General features: G+C 39.8%; 1 protein-coding gene across 1 annotated transcript in view; it reads left to right on the top strand.

Annotated features, from left to right (window-relative positions):
• Positions 1-15,753, top strand: part of MAMDC2 (MAM domain containing 2) — a 63,562-nt gene that overhangs the window by 30,878 nt on the left and 16,931 nt on the right. Inside the window, exons 3-9 of the mRNA XM_035558559.1 lie at positions 1,503-1,768; positions 2,627-2,711; positions 3,598-3,735; positions 7,558-7,814; positions 11,235-11,328; positions 12,894-13,040; positions 13,925-14,190. Of these exons, the coding sequence (XP_035414452.1) occupies positions 1,503-1,768; positions 2,627-2,711; positions 3,598-3,735; positions 7,558-7,814; positions 11,235-11,328; positions 12,894-13,040; positions 13,925-14,190 (1,253 nt within the window). The remainder of the gene's footprint in view (positions 1-1,502; positions 1,769-2,626; positions 2,712-3,597; positions 3,736-7,557; positions 7,815-11,234; positions 11,329-12,893; positions 13,041-13,924; positions 14,191-15,753) is intronic.

Below are 15,753 nucleotides of genomic sequence, written 5' to 3'. Positions count from 1 at the left end.
CCTTCAAGAGACTAAAACCAGGCACAGCAGATATAAGAAGAAGTTCTGGTAAGAGGCAAAAATAAACATTCCATTACCTAAAAAGGGAAAGAAAATGCAGCTTTTCTGTGTCCACACAGCCCCTTATACTGCTTAGGGCTACATTTATCCCAGAAGTAAGTAGTGATCATTTATCTTACATCTGCTAAACAAAAATGCAGAGTACAAAGTGTTAGGTCATTTCCTATGCAGTGTCCTCAGGTAAGAGAGGGAGCAGATAAAGTGGGATGCTGTAGCATACACTGCTCAAGGAACCAGGGGTTGTCAGAGCTCCTGGCATCTTCGTGAGTGCAGTGGGGAGAGGACTTTGGGAACTGCATAGACCAAATCTGTGCCTGCTGTTTGCCTTGCAGGGTGGTGACTGTCCATGCTTATGATTTTTTTCACAACAGAGAAAATACTTGTGAATCTGAGAGGCAATAGGAGAGCTCCTAGGAAGAAACCCCAGGGTGGTTTTGTTGAGTTAGAGGGTTCAGGCAGGATTTGTGAGAGGAGGGTGTGCCTCAAAGGCAAACAATACGTACAACATCACTCTAATTCCTCGTGTGTCTAAGTTAAGCAAATGCTTACACATATGTAGGAACTAAGAATGGTCTCTGTGGTCAAGTAAAATAAAATTGGAGAAATATATGCCTTAAGGAGAGAAAAGAGTGTAGGTGTGATGCCCTGCTGTGTGAAGGACTGACATGACACAGTCCTCAAGAGGTCTTGCAACTCTTGCATGCAGTGTAGCTGTTAAGAACTGGTATCAGTTCTGATTTATCTGATATACATTTCTGTGAGGTTAGGAGGATTGTTTTTCAGATCATCTCTGGGATAGTGTTCTAGCTATACATGTATAGCTAGAACATCCTAGCTTCCCTCCCCTTCTCTTCTCCTTCCCTTCCCGTTCTCTTCTCCTTCCCTTCCCCTTCCCTTCTCCTTCCCTTACTCTTCCTTTCCTCTTCCTCTTTTTTTTTTTTTCCCTTGAAATTCTGTTTCTCTCTCTGTTTCACTTATTTCTGGCACTGTTTTCCAGCTTCCTATGATTACTGTATGCCATTGCACACTGCTGATCTTGGTTTTGATGTGTTAACAAACTCTCTAAGAACAGGCATCCATTCTACTGTGATTTATTTATCATTGTCAGCTTTTCCTACATATTGTTTCTTTGGCATGTTTTAGCCTCTTTGTGCCTTTTTAGCCTTTCATCACTTCCTTTCATTTGTTTTTTATAGAGGAACTGATGTTTTAGGCCCTGCTCCTAAAATATCCGTCTGGAGATTAATTTTGAAATAGTCCCATTGACATTGCTGATACATTTGAATGTAACTTTACATTGACCACTGTTTTTGAATCAATATAGTTGTAGCTGTTGGTTTTGCTGCTTAAGAGTGTCTAATCAAATGGTTTGTCTACAGCTACCTGTTTTGGAGGGCAATACTTAAATAAAAATTCTGATGTGTGTCTGTCTTTGTTCCTAGGACATTACATTTCTGTGGACACATCTTATGAGGGTGAGAAAGCAGTGCTTTTCAGTCCTGACCTATATTCTGAAGAGTGGAGCTGCATCAGACTGATTTATCAGATAGCAACTACTTCAGGGACTTCATCTGATCATGCCAGGCTCAACCTGTATCTAAGGCAAGAAGGAGAGAGCTTTGATCGTTTGATGTGGTCAGCCAAGGAGCCTTCAGATAGCTGGCTCATAGCTAGTTTAGATTTAACAAACAGCACAAAGAAGTACAAGGTAAGCCCAATTTTGGAAGATACCACAAGCTTTCTTGTGTATGCATTATGGTGTATGGATTAATTCTCAAGCATTTCCACTCTTGGCCTTACTCTTCCTATTCTGACTCCATGGAATATGTGGTCTTTTGTATACATTTCCTGGACAGAAGAGAAATGCGCTCCACACTGATGGGATGCTGAGTGCTTGTTCTAAAATCTCTGGGTTAAAACTGATGTGGGCTAGCAGCATGTGAGTCACTTGTCCCCTTCTATCCATAAAATCAGTGATTAATGCTGTTTTGAGTCAGGCAGTTAATACTCTTGGAAGCAAAGGCATCAACTGTCTCACTGGAAAGCACAGCTGACTGAACCAAAGCAGCAAGGATACCTCACTTCTTGGCAGCCTGACATAGCTGCAGCTGTCTCATGGGAGATACGCGACCTGCCACGTCTTAGTTCTGCAGATGTGCTCTCTCATTGCTGTCCTCTGTGCCCTTCTGGAAGAAGCAAGGATCAGAAGCTTAGGGGAGAGTATTTCTACCCAAATCCTCTTACGATGTGTCTCTCACAGTAAATTCCTGTATAGCCAAAGATGAGGAATATAAAGCCATCTATTTGCAATGAATGATATGAAGTGCAGGCTATTTTGACCTCATCTCATTGTCTTTCAGTGTGCCTTTTTTTCCTCAGAGAAGGGTATTAACTGTCTTTAATACATTCTGTCAAGCCTTTCAGCAAAAGTACCTCTGCTGACTGTAAGAGTGATGAGGTCCCTACATATGTTCTGTTAGTTCACCTGTTTATCTGGTTTAAATGTTTAAGCTGATAATGGTCATTCTGACACCCTAAAGTCTACAATTTGATTTATATTGTGCAGATTGTACTAGAAGGTGAAATGGGACAAGATAAATCTGCCAGTATAGCCATCTTTGAAATTAAAATAACTCCTGGGTATTGCATTGGTAAGTACTGTCTGCTCAGCTTTCATATTCTCTGCGTAGCACAAAATGCGTCATTGGCTGTTTTAAAGCTGAGTTAAAGATTCTAGTCTATGAAAAAGGCAAGGGGTATTCTCTTAATGAAAAGTTGACTGTCACATTTGATACAGATATTTCATTGTTTTTAATTTAAGACTGTGCACACTAAAACGTGTATGTATTTACCTGTCTCTCTAGTATATGTACACATTTCATATAAATTCATATGGAATTTCAGTAACCCATTCTGTTCTTAAACTATTTATTGTTTGAACAGGACCAAGTGTTATATTTTCACAAAAATAGACTTCTGCAAACATTAAGCATAAGAGCTGCAACATTATGTCTGCTGTCTGCTGCCTCATATTTCCTTACAGAGGCACCTTTAAGGCCACAGAGTGTCAATACTTACACTCATTGTTATTTCCTCATGACATTTGCTAAAACCTGCTAAGTTAAAAAAAGTGTCAGTGGACACAAACCTTTGGGTCTGTTAAAGAAACAAAGCAGCTTTACCACCACTAGGAAATCCTGTTTTACTTCCAGCCATCCCTGCTTTGCAAGTGGGTGTTCTGCTCTGACTCTTCAGTACAGAAGGTGGTATATTGTAAACCTATTGTATTTGGTTCTGAATTACAGCAGATGTAATGAACAGAGAGATTGGACTAATCAGGACAGAAATGAGGATAGCAGTGATCAGGAACTGTGCCTTAGTTTGCTTTTATTTGTTATAAGCTGTTAAGCAATGCGTCCAGTTTTATAAAGGTAGCTGTTCTCTGCACTACCATATGTAAAACAAGCCCAATGCTTAGCCTTTCTTTTAGTTTCTGTAATGAAAATGTGTGCATTGAACTGGTGTTTGCAATTGTAGAGTGTGACTTTGAAGAAAATCATCTTTGTGGCTTTGTGAACCGCTGGAACCCCAATGTGAACTGGTTTGTTGGTGGAGGAAACATTCGCAATTCCCAGTCCATCCTTCCCAAAGACCACACACTTAACAGTGAATTGGGTAAGCAACAAATGTAAAACAGAAATATAGTGGATTCATATAAGACTCTTATACTGTTTATGTATACTTATATGTTATTTCTTTTATCCTGCCATTAGGTGGGGGAAGAAAGAATGACTTATGTGTAAATAGAGATCAGAAAGAGATGGAGAGAACTTGCAGAAGGTCACACAAAATTTCCCATATGCTTTATAATATGGTTGCTATGCCTTTCTCTCTGCTTCAAAACAAGGAGAAGGAGCTGGATGCTCCAGCTGAATGCCCTGAAGTCTATAGGGCTCTATTCATCCCAGGATACTCAGAGATCTGCCTGAGGTCATTGTGAGACCTCTCCCAATTATTTTTGTAATGGTCTTGGGGGTCTGGAGAGATCCCAGTCCACTGAAAGCTGGCAAATGTTGTCCCAGTTTTCAAGAAGGGTAAGAAAGAAGACCTGGTAATTACCGGTCTGTCAGTCTCACTTCAGTGCCTGTTAAAATGATGGAGAAGATTATTCTGGGAGTACTGAAAATCACTTGAAAGACAGTATAGTCATTGCTTATACACAACATGGGTTCATGAAGGGAAAGTCCTTTTTAACAAACGTAATTTTCTTTTATGACAAGGTTACCCATCTAGCTGACCAAGGGAAGTCAGTAAGTGTAATATTTTGGATTTCAGCAAAGATTTCAGCACTGTTTCTCACAGCATGCTTCTGGACCAAATGTCCAGCATACAGCTAGACAAATACATAATGTGGTGGGTGAACAATCGGCTGATGGGTCAGGCTGAAAGGGTTATAGTGCATGGGTCTACATCAGGATGGCAACTAATCACTAGTGGGGTTCCCCAGGGCTCCATTTTAGGGCCAGTTCTCTTCAATGTTTTCATAAATAATCTGGACGCGTAACTCAAATGCATTCTAAGTTTGCAGATGACACTAAATTAGGAGGAGCTGTTGATTCCCCCTAGGGTAGAAAGGAATTGCAGGGATATCTTGACAGACCAGAGGTAATCAACAACTGCATGTAATTTAACAAGACCAAGTGCTGAATTGTGCATCTGGGATGAGGCAACCCTGGCTGTACATACAGATTAGGGAATGGGAAGCTGGAGAGCAGCCCCACTGAAAGGGATCTGGGGGTTCTGGTTGGTGGCAAGTTGTACATGGGCCAGCAGAGTGCCCTGGCAGCCAAAAGGGCCAACTGTACCCTGGGGTGCATCAGGCACAGCACTGCCAGCTGGTTGAGGGAAGGGATGGTCCTGCTCTGCTCTGCGCTGGTGCAGCCTCACCTCAAGGGCTGTGTACAGTTTTAGGTGACACAATATGAGAGCAACATAAAGCTATTAGAGAGTGTCCAAAGGAGGGCTACAGAGATAGTGAAGGGTTTGGAGGGGAAGAGATATGAGGAGCAGCTGAGGTCCCTTGGTTTGTTCAGCCCCGAGCAGAGCAGGCTGAGGGGAGGCCTCATGGCGGCCTGCAGCTCCCTCAGGAGGGGAGTGGAGGGGCAGGCGCTGAGCTCTGCTCTCTGGGGACAGCGACAGGACCCGAGGGAACGGCATGGAGCTGGGACAGGGGAGGGTCAGGCTGGGTGTTAGGGAAAGGTTCTGCACCCAGAGGGTGGTCGGGCACTGGGACAGGCTCCCCAGGGCAGTGGTCATGGCACTGAGCCTGCCGGAGTTCAAGAAGCCTTTGGACAACACTCTTAGACACATGGTCTTTTTTTTGCGTGGTTCTGTGTGGAGCCCGGAGCTGTACTTGATGATCCTCGTGGGTCTCTTCCCACTCAGGATGTTCTGTGATAAAATTTTGTATGGTGCAGGGGAGGGAGCGAGAATCCATCTTACGGTGGCTTGTATAAAAGTATGGGCCACAGTATGTCAAAAACTGGTACCCCTGGCCTGTGCATCTGGCAGGGATTTTCTTCTCAGTGGCCACTGGAAGTGAGTAGGAAAGCTAAGGGATTGAAACATGTTTGGGGAATCTCATTTTAAATTGCACAGGGTTTAGGAATGGTGTTTCTTTCAGTCAAATGGGATGCTGTTAATGCTGTCCAGCACACTGGCTTAAAGTTTTTTTTTTTTTAGCACTGTCCCTGTCTGAAATACTTGTTCTGGCCACCTTGCTGAGAGAACACTTTAAATCATCGTGGAGAAAGTCTGGTGGATATCTTAGTCTTTGATGTAGTTTTTGTTGTATAAAATACCACAGCAGATGACTCAAGAGATCTGGCTTGCTGCAACACAACGTGTATCTCAGACAATGCGGAGTTTTTGATGGTGCAAGGAATTGCATCATGAAAAGTGGGGTTGGTACTCTTTCCTTAACTCATGCCGCTGTGCCTTTCTATTTTATTTCACAATTGTGTGAGTTGAGTACAGAGTGTCAGCCTAGCCCTGCGTAACCCCAAGTCACTTAAATACTGGTAAAATTTTGATGGAAGTTGAACTTGCCACAACTTCAAACACTGTAGACAGTGGTTCTACGTATTAGAAAGTACTTTATGAGACAGCAAAAGCTGGCAGCTGGGAGTGATCTGTTTTCTTGTAGCCACACTATTTCTTGTTCACACCAAACCCTCACTGATGACCATTGACTGAGAAGACTCCAAGAACCAAAAATTCATAGAAGAGCTTTCATTTTGCAAGAAGTGTGTTATGAAGATACAGCAGCCATTTGTAAGGAAAACTTTAGTTGATATATGGAAACTGCAGAAGAAAATGAAGCCCAGAACTTCTCAGGCAAGTTCCACTGAAGTATCACGAGTCCCCTGACAGTGGGCAAGCTGGAGGAGACCCACAGCCAAGGGAACCCTTTCCCCTTGTTCCACTGTGAAACGAGAAGTGAAATATCCAGGACTGAGAACACTATTAGATCATTGGCTGTAGTTGTGTAGATAGAAGCAGATACAAACCTAACGTCAGAGATTGCAATGTCCAGGCTGAAGCATCCTGCCAATTAGCACTTCATTCTCCTATGAGTTTTCTTCATGTGAAGAACCATTTTTCCATTGATCAATGTGTACTGTTTGATCCTGTGTTCTTGACTGTAGAAAAGGAAAAACTACAATTGCACATGATATTCACGAACATGCACATATCCTGCTTATATCAAGATAGCTCTCCCAAAATCACAGTCTGAGAATCTGTTCCCTTTGAAAATCCTGCCTAGTATATCATATTGTCTGTTGAGGGGAAGGGTGTTTACTCATCTGTATTGTGTATTTCTGTTAAAGAATCTTTCCTAAAAGTATTTTTTTAAGGATTTTGTGGAAAAAAATAATAACAATCCATTCAGTAAATATAAAACAATTAGAAACCAAATTTTAGGTAGATCAAACAGCTTTATACAGGCAGTGAAATGTGCAGAATTACAAAATTTTTTCCAATTCATTTGTTACTTTAAATGAACGATGTGCTGAATAAAACCTGTGAGGAAACACACAGCTCATATTCTTGTTCATTTACTTAGTTTACCTCAGTAAAAGCTGCACTTGGATAAACTAAATACCATACCAAGCTGTTGAGAGGCAGAGAATTTGCTCAGTTGTAACTTTTTTTTTCCATTTATGAATGAATCTCAAAATTCAGAGAGTTTATTACTTTCTTTGATGTGAAGGTTTTGATTAAAGACTTAAGAAAGAGCTGAGCTGTTTTGCCCGTGGTATCAGCCAAACAACTTTGGGCTGTACATAGAATGAAGGGAGAAAAAAATATATATTTGAATTACTTGTTTTCCAAGTCACAGTGATACATACCTTGTCCCTGCCCACCTCTTGCAACTTGTTTTAAATGGTGTCCATTAAAGGGTGTCCTCATGCCACGTTTCTTTTATACTTTTAGGTCACTACATGTATGTGGACTCTGTTTACGTCAAACATTTTCAGGAAGTGGCGCAGCTAATCTCACCAAAGACCACAGCCTCAATGGCAGGCTGCTTATCTTTTTATTATCAACTTAAGCAGGAGAGCAGCATTGTTTTTACCCTTTACTTGAGAGATATGAATGGCTTTTATGAAGAGATCTGGAAAACAGAGAGTGCCTTGTCTGCAGGCTGGGAGTTAGCAGAGGTTGACTTTAGCGCACCGTACCCCATGGAGGTAAAACAATCATTCCTATCCAGTCCAGCTATGAATTGCAGGTTTCATCAGACATCACTGCTGACTCATACCAAGTTGGGAACATTCCAGTGGCCTTCCAGTATCTGAAAGATGCTAGTAACGATGCTCCTGATCTGTCTTTCCCTTTGTTTTTTCCTTTGTCCACTGTATAAAGGTCAAGGAAAAATCACTTTTCATACTGCTGTTTTTCAATAAAGATGAAGTCAGGTGGTGAACTGCTTGAAGTGACTGTCATGGGAGGTTGTAGAGTCTTACTAAGTGAGATCTTTTGGTTCCTACCAAATAATGTCATTGTCCTTTCAGTCCCGTATTTCTGTGAATTGATAACTCATTTTTGAAGATGCTGAGTATCATAAAATTATGCATGCCTCACACTGTAGAAGAAAAACTTTTAAAATGTTCTAAATGTTTTATCTGCCTTATATAATCTGTTTTTGCTTTTATGAGACAGAGTCCAAACTTGGGTCTTAATAGTGCAATAGCCCTTAGATGTGAAAGCTAGCTCTCTATGGTAGCTATAATTAATGACCAAATTACAGAAAGAAGCAGATTTTTTTATTCCCTAATGTTTACTGAAAAACAAATACCTTAGAAGACTGGAATAAACAGTGTGTGTGTATATATATATTTTATATATAGTATATATAATACTTATATAAATATCTAAGAAGTTTGGAATAAACAGTGGGCTATTTATGCATATTATATATACTTACATATAATATATATATTATACACATTATGCATATGTATTTTTATATATAGCACAGATATTCCTATATCTGATTATGCTATATAGATATATAATACTAAGATTACAGAGAAGCCAGATTCAACTGTATTTGCTTTAACTCTAAATAATTTATTCATCAATTCAGTGTAAACATACAGATTTTCAGAAAATATTAGGGGTAAAGCTATTTTTTATTAAATGTTACATATTTGTTTCATACACAGTAATGTCAGTGACCAAGTCATCTGTTGAAACAGTCAGACTTCAAATGGTATGGGAAATGAGTTGAGACCTGATAGCAAAGTACACTTTAACCCAGAACAACAGGAACAGAAGAAGATGTATAACATTTGCTAATGTAATGGTCATAATTTTAAAACACCATATTTGAAGCTAAGAACAAATTATATATAAAAAAAAAAAAGATTAAAAGGGTCAGAAAATTGGAGTGATTAAATGATGAAGTGAAGAGAGTTAGAAGATTAAAAAAAATCTTCAAAAAACAGGAGTTGTGTGCAAATGGGAAAAACAGAAGAGACCACATGCTCTGGTGGACAGAAAAGAATGCGTGAGAATGTCATTCTACATCAGTGAAATGAATTACAAAGCCTTTAACAACATTGGAAGTTGAAAATATGTTTAAGTATCTGGTGGTCCAATCAAGGTGAAATATAGGAAGGGCATGAATACTGAACCACAGCAGAAAAACCAAATGCATCTTTTGCCTGTGTGTCCTGTGAAGGAATTCCCACACTGCAGCCTTTCTTTACTAGAGAGAAATTAGAGGAACTGTCTTAATGTGTCAGTGCATGTGTATGTAAAAAAAAAAACACAACAAAACCATCAAAGGCAGAGCAGCTTTCCTGGGCTTGTTTGCCCTTCAGAGCTGCCTCCAATGGCATCCCACCTATCAGTACCTGAATGAGCCAAAATCTGCTCTGCTGAAGCCCAGGGCCTGGCCCTGCTACTTGCCTTCCTCCCTCACTCCTCTCACATACCTGACTCCATTATTTCGTGGCCACTAAAGCATCACTGGCTGTAAATTCGTTAATGATCACTTAGACCTTGGAGGTAGTGTGGTTGGTTTTATGAAAACATTACCTCAGTTCTTACTGGCCACCTGGAATGCTGGAAATTATTTTATAGGAATATACAGCAAACCATGGGATGTCATACCACTAAATGAATGAGTGCTCAGGGTATCCCTGCCTTCAGGAGAGTTCACAACTCCAATGCTTTCAGTTAGCAATGAATATCCTTAGAATAACAAGAGGGAGATGGGGATAATCAATTTACATGAATAAAGTAAGAGTTCTCAGCCTCCCAAAAACATGACTAAAGTAGAATACGGTAGAAGTTTATAAAAATAATGACACAGAAAAGTTTGACTCTTCACTGTTTCTCATAATTTAGATTGCTGTTCCAAAAATAAACCAAAGGGGGGATTTTTTTCATACATAGCATACCTAAATTGTAGAAATCAATTCCACAATACACTAAAGATACCATTACTGTGCTGATTCAACAGCTGATTAGACAAATACATGGAAGAAAAGAAACCATTGGGAATGAGGTGTGACAGAAGAAGTGGAAGCTTGTCATCGTATACAGTTCTTTCTGTAGGTGACCTCTGCTGAAAACAAGATACTGGGAAAACTGTGTGTTTATTCTGCTCCAGGAATTTTTATGTAATCCATCATTCTCATTATTTTAGATATAATTTTACAGAAATAAGATTAAACTTTGCATATATTTTTTTCAGTTGCTTCATGAGGATGCTTCTCTTTTTTCATCCGGCTTAAGGAAATGTTTCAGGTTTCTTACACAGCTCTTCTGGTTTGGCTCCCATCTGTAGGCAACACATCACAGACATTGCTATCAGTGGAGAGAATCTCAATCTGGAAGCATTTGTCCTTATATCCTTGTTTTGTCCCTGGGGTTGTCTTGTGATTCAGGCCTTTTCTCAAAGTTTTCCTGTATCTCAGTGCTTTGATACTTCAGATAAATTTTAGCACACTTCCTCAAGAGTTGTGGACTGTCCTCCACTTACTAGAGGAAACAATTTCCCTTGGGAGTGGCAAAGTACACACGCTGTTTGATTTTCTTCTAAACAAAATACAGAGATAGCTTTTCTGGTTCTTAACTGATTTTTTAAAAGGAAAACTTCCTTGCCAGCTGATTCCAAGGCATGGGTTTCAGTGTCTGAGGATGTTTAGTGAAAAGTTAATGTGACAACAACAATTCATGCAGGATAATCCATGCAGTTTTGTTCTAGCTCTTGATTAAGATAGATGCTAGATACAGTCATAATGAGGCAGCATTGGAGTTATGGTCAATAAAAGGTGATAACCCTGAATACTAGCTTGGAATACTATCCACAGAGTAGCCTGACTTCATCTTTAAAATGTTTCATAAAGCAGCAGAAAAGCTCTGTTCTCCTTGATTTTTCCTTGACCTTAAATGGACAAAGATCTGGTACAAGGGCCAGACTTGGATTTATATCATGAATAAGTGATATAATTCAATTTGTCCCAACACCTGTAGTTCTATCTGAGCTGCATGAAGTCTGTCTGGGAGATCTGGTCAGAATTCTGTAATATGAAGGTGTGTAACAAAATTATTGTTGTGTAGATGGTAAATGAATAACAAATAATTATTATTTCCAGGTAGTATTTGAAGTTGCTTTCAATAGTGCCAAGGGAGGTTATGTTGCCCTTGATGACATTTCCTTCTCTCCGTCTTACTGCAGCAATCAGACAGGTATGAGTTCTTACTCCTATCTACCATCCTTATTTTCTCCCTTTGCTCTGTCCCTTTGACCTGCCCGTGTCAGTACTTGCAATATTTTGTAGTGATGTGAAGATGCTGCCTCCTTAGCTGAGCAATGCCATTGGGCTTCTCTTCCTCCTAGTGACAAAACAGCAGTGTAAGGCAGATAAAGACTAAGGCCATTCACTTGATCCGTTGATCTAGAAACCAATCCCTAACACTTCCTTTCCAGTTACTTTGCCTCAGGGATCTGCAACCACTGTGCTGGACTGAATGCTGAATTTGCATCTCCCCAGTGCTAAAACAAATTACCACATGCAGACCTGCCTCAGAAAGAGAGAGGGGTTTCCCAAGATATGAGGAAGCAAATGTCCTGGGCTTTCCATGTTTGCCAGCGCAGGGAATATCTTCCACCATGCCACATGTCCTGAGGTGTTCTTCAGAACCAAAACAGGAGCCTTGACTTCCTGTCTCCACTGTTCCAGGTGGTATCATTTGTCTCAGATACAGTCACGTCTTTCAGATTTTATTAGGTTCTGACAGCAGCAGAAATCAGCTAGGTCCACATGACCTCTGCTGAAGAGGCATGCGGCACCAAGGACTTTGTCATCTGTGAATGCAGCCTCTTAATTCACTGTGTACTGGTTGCTTGCCTTCTACTGCTAGTGCTAAGCTATAGTCAAAAGTAGATTAGTGGTTTCCCACTGAGCCCATCCATTCTTTTTGGCCACAAGTTTGAATTTTTGGCTAGTGTTTTAAAGTGTCTGAGTGAGAAGAGATTTTTTTTCCCTTTTTTATCTGCTTTAAGTCTCTGCTAGCTTTACCTGCACTGCACGTTATGTTATGCTATTTATATATTATATTTTTATATTATACATATATGTTATAAATCCACCACACGTCACTTAGTAAATATAGTTGTTTCATTAACTCCTCAATGCCTGTTCTATTTTTGCTTTGTTTTGCAACAAAAATACTGATTTATGTTTGCAGCATGCCATGGATAGGAACTGTGTGCTTATCTATGTTTCCCATTGTAAGTTTCAAGAGGGATTACATGGAGTGAGCTATGTGATATTTTGTAGTATTTTCTGCCTCAATTCTGATTTTTGACAAATGAATGCCAATCATTTGCTTGTTATTTTGTTGAAATACATTTAACTGCTGGTTAGTCATCAGACTTATTTCCCATTTCCTTCTGAAATTATTTTGAGTAGAGAGGTTTTTAACAAGCAAGAGATCTTTATTTTTCTTGTATTCAACCACGGAGGTGTATATTACAGCAGTAAGTTATTTCCTTTTTTTTTTTTTTTATTTAAAGTTTTGGTCAATGAAGTTGTTGATGCTAATAATAATAACATCTACTTGTGATAGAAAATTGATAGCTTGATGTTAGTGTGACTTTGCATCGTGTATGTGTAACATCTTTATATGTTCTTGTCTTCTGTAGTGCAAAGAAAGATGAAACAGAGTATACTTTGACATACTTGTGCTTCAAATGCCTGTGCTTGCTATACTGCACTTTTCCTAACAGAACATATGCATTTATCTTTCAGGAATTTCCTTCAATCCTGCAGAGGCAAGCTGCAATTTTGAGGAAGATCTGTGTAATTTTTACCAGGATCACAAGGATGGCCCAGGATGGAGCAGAGTGAAAGTGAAGCGCAATGTGTACAGAGTAGGAGATCACACTACTGGGTTTGGTAAATCAAAACTTTTCCCTAGAAGAATCAAACTGCATAAAGCTTAACCTGTTGCATAAATTTTCACTCAGTTAGATAACATCATTGGCACATTGGTTAGATTGCTTCGCTGTAAATCCCTGCTGTGAAAGATCAGTGCAGGCTGCTGAGGCCTAGCTGGGACTCAGACCGTGCCTGGCCCTGCGCGTGCAGGGGCAATGTCATGTTGAATGGCCACACAGGGACATAAATCAGAGTAGTGTCACCAGGCTGCACTGATCTGCAGCCACTAAGGACATGACTCCACAAAAACGTGCAAGCAAATATGATAGTAGCTCAATGAATTGCTTTTCGTATAGAGGAGAGATGGGGATCTTAGCTCTTCCAGGCATAGGGCAGTTGGCATTTTTAAGGAAAAATGTCAAATTTTGCGTAGTGAAACCACATAGTGAAAGGCCTTCTAATAAGCTCTGAAAATGTCTTTTGCACTGATGTAGTGCTTCTCACACATCCCCTTATGCAGAGTATTTGTGGCTATTACTTGTGTGTGCTAAAGCTTCATCTCTTTCATACTCATTGCGGGGAATAATGTGCTTGGTGCCCCATTCTTCATTCTGTGTTCTCAGAACAGTACCTTTGAAATAGTGAGGGTTCCAGCAGGCCAGAGAATATTTCCATGTGTATTTGAAGAGTACTTATTTCTAGTAACTTAGCTGTGTGCCAGTTTAGTTTGAAATAGCAGGGATGTTTTTAGAAAAAATCTTATTTCCTTTCAATATCTGTTTCCTGCCAGTAGAATTTGCATTTACATCCGAAGTCTGCTGCAGTAATGGAAGCTGCTTTAATAGCAAATAAGCTGTGTTAATTGCCTATTGGAAATACTCAATAATTGCAATGTCTTGCAGGTTATTACTTGCTGGCAAACACGAAGTTTACATCACAGCCTGGGTACATTGGACGTCTGTACGGCCCAACCCTGCCAGGAAACCTGCAGTTTTGCCTACGTTTTTATTATGCCTTGTATGGTTTTTTCAAAATGAGTGGCACCCTCACTGTTTATATTTTTGAGGAGAATCATGTGGTTCAAGAGAAAATCTGGTCTGTGTTGGACTCTCCAAAGGGAGTTTGGACTCAAGCTGAAATCTCCTTCAAAAAGCCTATGCCTTGCAAGGTAAGAGCCAGCTCTTCACATCTGCAGAGTTATAGATGGAGGTTTTCCTTGCCTTTTCCTTTCAGGGAGCTCTCTTATCCAGTGACTAATCCTGAGTGAGCCATACCTGCAAAGCGAAATAAAGGTCCCTGGGCAGTAGAGTGGGGAGGTGCCTTCTTTGCAGTCTGGCTCTCAAGCAAGCCCCAGTAAAGGGGCTTTGCATGGGGCACAGGGTGGTGCCCTGAAGCAAAGCCACAGTATTCACAGAGACTTCACTGGAGGACATGGAACGACAGCTCGTTGTATGTTGGTTTCTCAGTGCTCTATATGTTTATATATTTCTGTTTGTTTATTTCCTGTGTGATTCCAATTACCTTAGTGAATTACAGATTGTAATTATTTAAAAAACTCAGTGACAGTCAAAGTTCTGGTCAAAATGGGGCGTTGATCCTACTTTCCTAAAGTAAGCTAGTAGGTTAAAATATAAAACCAGAAGTCAGTGTAATTTAGAGCAATAAAGTATTTGCAGTGTCTGGTTGGAGAGGTCATTTTAGTAGCTCACCAAGTTAATAATGATATATTTCATATCAGCTCCTGAATAAGTCTTCAAACTCCTATTATTCCTCATCTCCACGCTTCTTACAAAGACTTGCTTTTCTCAGGTGACTCACTCAAATTTGTATAGGAGCTACTTCTGCAGTTATCCCGATTTCTGTAATGTTTTTTTACTGTCTCTGAGTCATCGGAGGAGGACCAGATAGATCACTACCTGAGGACACTGAGATAAATCCACCTTTTTTTTTTTTTTTTTTTTTACAGAATGTGATAATGCTATATTGCTTATGAATGAAAGCTTTTATTAGCTGCTTGAAGCACATGAAGTTCTGGCTGAATATGAGGGGGCACTTCTTTACTGTGAGGGTGACAGAGCACTGGCACAGGTTGCCCAGATCGGTTGTGCAGTCTCCTTCTCTGGAGATATTCAAAACCCACCTGGATGCCATCCTGCGCAATGTGCTCCAGGTGATCCTGCTCAGGAAGGGGGTTAGACTAGATGATCTTCAGAGGTCCCTTCCAACCTCAGCCGTTCTGTGATTCTGTGATTAGTACCTCTTCAAATAAAAGTATTTCTAAATTATAGATAAGCATCTTAATCATTTTTCCCCACAATAAAGTAATTTTTGAAATGACAGCAATTATTTAGTTTAACTCCTTGGGGGGGGGAAGTTTTGTCTGGAAGTAAATGCACTGTAAAAAGAAAAGTTGCTAGAATGTGTTAAAAAGGAAATATACACGGAAAATTTCAGTCCTAATTGTTGGGTAGTTTTCTCTAGACATCTGTTAAATAATAATAAAAAAAATCTTATGTCTATATTTTTTACACATAAAACTTACATTAATTTCTAATGTCCTTTCAACTCATACAGAAAGAAACAATTTCTGAATTTTATTACTGCCAAGCAATTGAGCAATAGAAAACTCTCGTAGTATCAACCCAAAATATTTGCAGAAAAATATATTTCTTTTTCTTAAAACATGAAAAGATACTGGTCAAAAAGGCAAGTTTATAATATACTTTTGCCA

This window comes from Cygnus atratus, chromosome Z (assembly GCF_013377495.2).
Source record: "Cygnus atratus isolate AKBS03 ecotype Queensland, Australia chromosome Z, CAtr_DNAZoo_HiC_assembly, whole genome shotgun sequence".
Lineage (NCBI taxonomy): Eukaryota > Metazoa > Chordata > Aves > Anseriformes > Anatidae > Cygnus > Cygnus atratus.
The sequence above is the reverse complement of the archived record's forward strand: the minus strand, read 5'-3'. Positions and strand labels throughout refer to the sequence as shown.